At 39.4% G+C, this 7,075-nt stretch overlaps 1 protein-coding gene across 1 annotated transcript; it reads left to right on the top strand.

Moving 5' to 3' along the window:
* Positions 1–737: 737 nt before the first annotated feature.
* On the top strand, positions 738–2,626 carry LOC133717776 (probable methyltransferase TCM_000336). Its single transcript, XM_062144507.1, has 4 exons — positions 738–900; positions 990–1,394; positions 1,500–1,772; positions 2,197–2,626. The coding sequence occupies exons 1-4, from the start codon at positions 826–828 to the stop codon at positions 2,530–2,532; spliced, it is 1,089 nt and encodes a 362-aa protein (XP_062000491.1). The 5' UTR covers positions 738–825; the 3' UTR covers positions 2,533–2,626.
* The last annotated feature ends 4,449 nt before the right edge of the window (positions 2,627–7,075 follow it).

Below are 7,075 nucleotides of genomic sequence, written 5' to 3' on the forward strand. Positions count from 1 at the left end.
GAAAATTTGATAGGAGGTGTAAAAAGCATAGAGGTCAAGTGAGTAAATTTGGAGGTTCCAATAGAAAAACTCTTTGAGCAACGCCCTAAATTTGAAGCTAAACCCTAAGTAATGAATGTCAAAACAAAAACAATAATAAAATATTGGACATTTTTCGTATAATAATTGGTCATGCACTATTATAGTAATGATAGATTCTTATGTAAAGCAAACGTACCACGCGTCTAGTAGAGTTGACCAATCAAAATCCAGAAAATTTTAAATGTGTTCCTAAACTATTTTTACTTTATTAAAGTGAATAAAATATCATCCCTATATGTGCATTGATTGGTCAATTCTATTAGATACGTGATATGTTTGCCTACGTAAGAATCTCTCGTGATGAGAGAATGTCTAAACTTGCCGTTGATTATGAATGGTTTACAGGTCTCAAACTTGCCACTAACTCCCCAATAGTTCAGAATTAGGAGACTAATTAATTTTATATTATCTTAAGCATTAATGCTTGTTACACTAAGACCCAAGTTTAATTAGTCGAGCTGTAATTTTTTTTTCATATTCATGTAAGTTGCCCTGCTATGATGCTCCCCATTTGAGATAGACTGATTAGGACCATCTATTCCCAAGCCATGATTGTGCCTTTAATGATGGCACTTGAATTATATGCATTTTGAACTACCATGATGAAAAATATATGTATTAATAAAACCATACGTCTCCCAGAAGGGTAAAGTTCTTATCATTCAAACTTGCCTTTATAAACCAGTAAAGCACCACCCAAGTTCAAAGCAACAGAGAAAAGCAAGCAGCAAGCCTCAAACCACCATGGATGTAGAGAAAGTCTTTCACATGACTGGAGGCATTGGCCACAATAGCTATGCAAAAAACTCTTCCCTCCAAGTACTCTCTCTTAATTTCTCATGCTTATTTTAGTTTCATAATGCAAATTTATAAATTTTCTCATTGTCTTCATTTTCTGAGTGTTATAGAAGAAGGCTTCTGATATGGTCAAGGACATGACCTTAGAAACAGTCCAAGAACTTTACCTTACAACAGCTCCAAAGAGTTTAGGCATAGCTGATCTGGGTTGCTCATCAGGACCCAACACCTTGTCAATCATGAAAGAGATCATTGAAGCAGTCCAAGGAACAAGTAGAAAAGCCTTCCACACAGCACCAGAATTCAGAGTGTACCTTAATGATCTTCCCACCAATGACTTCAACTCAATCTTCAAGTCCTTGCCAGAGTTCTCAAGGGACCTCAACAAAGAAACGAACAGTGGGCCTCCTTCCATTTATATAGGAGGTTATCCAGGCTCATTTTATGGGAGACTTTTCCCCAACAACTCCTTGCACTTTGTATATTCATCTTACAGTTTACACTGGCTGTCTAGGGTGAGATAATGAAATTGATTATTTACTTCCCATCTTCCCAGTTAATTTACAGTTTTACTGTGGAGGATAGTTAATTATGTGCTAGTGGGCTATATTGTCATGCAGGTTCCTCCAGCTATTTACTCAGAGCAAGGGAAGTCCTTAAACAAAGGCAGTGTTTACATTTCTGAATCAAGCCCTCTTGTAGTGGCTGACGCATACTTGAAGCAATTCCAGGAAGACTTCACTTTGTTTCTTCAGTCAAGGTCTGAGGAGTTGATTTCAGGAGGAAAAATGGTGCTGATCTTGTTGGGCAGGAGTGGCCCAGATCATGTGGACAGAGGCAACTCTTTCTTCTGGGAGCTTCTTTATCAGTCCATTGCCATTTTGGTTTCCAAGGTACTATTATGCCTAACAATAACAGTACTGCTACAGTGCCTAATTATTGCAGATCTAGTTGTACTTGGGTTGAAAAACGACATTGTTTTGAGGTTTAAATGGTTCACTTTTTCGAGTTTAGATTTAATATAAATAAATAAATAAAAGACAATAAAACTATCGCAATAAAACTATCACCAGTGTTTAAATATGCAACAACCAGCAGTTGTTCAACAAATAATTATTTCAATTTTTATTAGGTCAATATATTTTATTTGATGTACATAAATAAGATCAATTTTGTGCCTGAATTTGATATATATATATATATATATATTCCTTTTCTAGTAAATGGATATAGTTAGTCATGAGTGTAGCACTCTACCTAGAAACCCTAAATGGATATATATACCTTATAATTAATTTTGTTTTTGTGCTTTGTTAGGGAGAAGTTGAGAAGGAAAAGCTGGATTCATATGATGTGCATTTCTATGCTCCATCCAAAGATGAATTAGAAGATGCAATGAGGAAAGAGGGTTCTTTTGGATTGGACAGGTTCGAGATGTTTGAATTAGAGAGGGACAATCACAAGGACAATGAGAGCTATGCAACAAGTGTTGCAATGACTGTAAGGGCTATTCAAGAATCAATGATTGGCCAACACTTTGGAGAAGAAATCTTGGACAGTTTATTTGAGAACTATAGAAGATTGGCGGGCGAAGAAATTGCCAAAGAAGACATTAAGCCTATTACTTTTGGGCTTGTACTTAGAAAACTATGATAGTAGCATTGACAAATAGCAATGCCTCATGATTGTCACTTTCCTCTTGCATCATTCTAATTAAATCAAGGAAAACTTCTTGTTTGCAGCATCATTTTACTCAAGTAGTACACTATTCATTACATCAGTTCGACAAAAAGAAGAGAAAAAATTTAGCAACCTTGGGTACACAAATTTTGTGGATCTCAATTTGTTTAGTTTTACTATTTCTTTGAGGGATAGTCGCATTCGGTTCTCCCCATTATAAGACAGGGTCGGAAAGAGAATTATCAAAATTCTGGTAGATTCCACCTTTATCATTGAACAACAAGAATGGTCATTTAGACGCAAAAGTTCTATCATAAATATGATGTAATACTAATGCTCCATGTTACATAATATTTGGTGTTGTGACTGTCATCCTAAGGCTCAAATTTTTTTAACATGTTACTTGGCCTCTAATTAGTAATATATAATATTAAATAAAAAATTATCTATTTATTCTCAAGGTGAAAAAGAAAAAAAAATTAAAAACTATAAACAACTATAATGCATGGCTTCATGCCCCAATCTGTGGAAATTATAAATAACCACCCTTTTGTAGTTGAACCTCTAAATTTGATATTTGAAAACCCTCTATTTTTTTTTCCAATTATTATTAGATTTTGTCCACTCATATGAAAGGACAAATAAGGATAAAGAGAGAAAAAAAAAACAAATTCTCTTCTTACCTCTCTCATTTTTGAATCAAACTCAAAATCCTAAGGCCGAATGTCAATGTATTCATCTAAAGCCAGAATATGCCGTTACATACCCTTCCGCTGTCATCTACAAACAGACAAAAAGAGAGTGGTAGTACCCACAGTGGTACATAAAAATAGACCCACCCATTAGAAATTCATGTACGTAGACATAGCGGGAATCCCCTTTCGGTAATACTCCAGAGGAGCTAGAGGTACATAGAGTAATTTAGACAAACTAAAAAAATATAGGAATGGGCTTGGGGCTAAAAACCCCAGCCTAAATTAGAAAGCCCAATAGGGCAGTCCCAAGAAAAGAGGCCCAACTCAAGGCCCAGCAAGATAGGGTTGACCTTGAGAATGTGGCCCCACTACGAAATCAACACTTCCACCAGCCTCACCACGAGCAGCCTACGAGAATCGCGCCGTCGAGCTCCGCCCCGAGCCAGCATTGCTTCGAGCCCCACAAACCTCCTTGCCTATGTAGCGCCCTGCCCCAAGCTCCACGAGCCCGCTTCGCCGCCCAGACGCTCCAAAACTCACGTCGCAACTGGATCTGAAAGTCCTCGATGAACGCGTCGTCCCTGCACAGAAAGCGACCTCAACGCCCAGAGATGCTGCCCAATACTTGCCGCCAACCATCCTGCCAAAACCACAAGCCAAACACATTCTCTCCTTACATCAGCCCAGGGCAATGAAGTACATGTCCTGCAGCCAGCATAGTGAAAATGAGGCGATGCCTGCACTACTCTTGGCCGCCGCTGAACAGGAAACGTTTTGGTGTTGTAGTTGCTCTCTCGCGGCGCTAGAGCTAAGAGAGAGTTTTAGATGGCAATAAGGAGCAACCCAGGAAGAACTTCTTACCTCCCCCATTAATATAAGTTGTCTAAAACAATTAAGGAAAATAATTAATTTCAATACATGACTCCTCTTTTTTTGTTTTTTAATAGAAGTTGATATCATAGATCAACAACCAATAAGCCAGAGTCTACCATAACTTACAATGCAAAACTCGGCAAGAAAAACCGAACTAAACTAACTAAGCTAAAGCAGATCATTAAAATCTCTGGGACGCTCACATTTAAGCGAGCCTATACAAAAATGAAAAAACCTCGCCTCCCACGGAAAAGAAATCATTCAACTAGTTCCCACTTGCCAATCACGCAATTGTGGTACAAGCAAGATACTAGAAACGTCATAGAAGACTCATAGAAGTTAATTCAACCTCACACAGGCTCAATACCCTAATTCATTAGGGCCCAGATTGCCTTAGTCTGAGTACATGACTCCTCATTTGCTACAAAAGTAAATTCAAAATAATCTGTTTTGGTATTTCCTTAAACTAATTTCATTGAATTTTTTGGTGTAATTATCACTAGTTTTTTTTTTTTTTTTGAATAAGAGAATTATCTTCATTGATTGAAAAATTACATTTGGTTACAATCTGATTGTAGAAGATCCAGAATGCAATCTGGAGGTACATGAGACCAAATGGTATTGTAATTGTCTTCAAAGGCTAAACTAGCCAATCTATGTGCTACTGCATTGCAAGTTCTTGGCTATATCACTAGTGGCTTCCAAGCAATCTGTCTCAATTATGACTTCTTGATTAGGGAAGGACTGAAGCAGCTGCAGCCTAACAGCTCAACATGTTTAGCTGACGCAACATTGCACACTGGTAGTGCAAAAGCTGCCTTGAAATGGCCTTGCCCATCACGCAACACTCCACCAAGACCACCTCTGGTGTGATTTGGAAGAAAACTTCCATCCACATTTAATTTCCAATTTCCATTCTCATCTGGCTTCCACTTCCTTTTCTAGTTCGTACCTTGCTGCTGTGTGGTTCGATTGGCAGCTCTAAACTCTTCCAACCATGATAAAGCACTGAACACAATGTCAGTTGCAGTTTGAGTTGTGCCATGCCAAAATTTTGTGTTCCTATTCTTCCAGATGGACCACAATACCATGAGCAGTTTCTCAAACTTATCCTGTTGTAGGTTGATGGCTTGGTCCAGACACCACTCCTTGAAATTCATGTTAGGAAGGATGGTGTTCTCTAAACTCAATGGAGGAGCTGCTAGTATAGCTTGTGCAGTAGGGAACCTGCAGAGTACATGCTCTCTGTCTTCAAAAGCCGCAGGGCACAGCAGACACCGCAAATCACCTTGAAAGCCTTTCTTTGTTAAAGCAGCTTTTGTTGGCAAGAGGTCATTGCATGCCCTCCACAAACAGATCTGAACTTTTCCCGGTATTTTGGCCTGCCACAAACGCTTCCACAGAGGCTTGAAAGGGTCTCCTTGGGATGTAGATGTGAGCACCCGGCTTAGAACTTTGTCTCGAGCTATCCAATATGCCGACTTCACCGAGTAAAAACCCCGTTTTTCCGGCATCCAATATACTCGATCAGTTACATGTCTTCTGGCCAATGGTATACATAACACTTTGTTGACAATATCTGCAGGAAATATCTGTCTCATCAAGGCTTCCTTCCACATTCTAGTGTTGGCATCTATAAGGTCCGAAACAAATTCCACATTGCAATTTGGAGGCTTCTGGATGAGATACTGTGGACAATGAGGGATCCACTTATCTTGCCATACTCTAATGCTTGTGCCATCTCCCACATGCCAAGCAATGCCAGCCTGCAAAATAGGTTGACCAAAGTCAACTCTTTAATTAGATTTATTCATATTCTAAAAAAAAAATTACATTTATTCAATAGATATTATATATTTTTTTGAAGGGGATATATATTATATATTTGAGAACCAAAGTGTTTTTTTAGAACCATTCATATTGCAAAAAAAAAAAAAAAAAAAGAAGAAGAAGAAGAAGAAGAAAGAAAGAAAGAAAGAACCTATGATTTGGATTCACTTATGCAAAATTTTTTGATAATTGTCTACTTGTTCGGCCCCTCCAAGAATCAATTTTAAATTCCGTCACTGGATGAAAGTACACCAAAAATGTAGGCAACTCCCTTACAAAATTCTCCTTTGTTGAATTGATAGAGATAAAGAAAGAACAAAGAATGAGATAGCTTTCTTCACTTGGAGCAATATAGAAAAAACCCTAGAACACTCTTGGCCGTCTCCATTGCTCGGTCATGCCTTGTCCGACGGCACGCCTTCTTGGAGGGGTCGTTGGATAGGCTTTTCAAAAGGTAAGAGCCAAGAGTTAGTCCTCAAATATGCCTAGCCGGAGTGAAGATCGGGTGCTGCCGGTTTCCAGTGTTGGTTCGCAGGGATCCAGATGGGAAGGTAGGAAGGGCTGGCGATGGTCTGTCGGTTGGCAGAGAAGGTCGTGGGCAGGGCAAGATCATGCAGGCTATTGTCCCAGGGGCTTGCCGGAGACAATCGATCCAGGAGGCTGGATTAGGAGGGATAAGGGCTTGGGTTCTGATCGCGGTTGGTCTGGCCTTGGTGTTGTTCAAGGTAGAACGCCGGATCTCGTTTGTCCCGGTTCCAAGCTGGACTGATCGGCCTGGGTAGAGGAGGGTGGAAGGTTGGCAGTGGGAATTTATGGGAGACGCCGGTGAGGTGGCATCATAGATCTCAACTTGGGCTTGGGCTAAGGTTTATGTGGGCTTCGGTTGTTGCTTTGGGCCCAAGCTATTTAATATTTTATTTATGTTATGTTTTTCTTTTAATTAGATGTGGCTTTATGCCAGCAATAAGTCCCTACCAATTTTTGTTAGGGAAATGTGGGCGTTGTTTCAGTATGCACACTCAGTGTGCCTTGTTTGGCCTAGTGAGGCGGTGAGCTATTTGCTTAATCAAATTGACACAACCATCTAGTGGCAAGATGAAATTGAGCGTCACCAGATT

This window comes from Rosa rugosa, chromosome 1 (genome assembly GCF_958449725.1).
Source record: "Rosa rugosa chromosome 1, drRosRugo1.1, whole genome shotgun sequence".
In the NCBI taxonomy this organism is placed as follows: Eukaryota; Viridiplantae; Streptophyta; class Magnoliopsida; order Rosales; family Rosaceae; genus Rosa; species Rosa rugosa.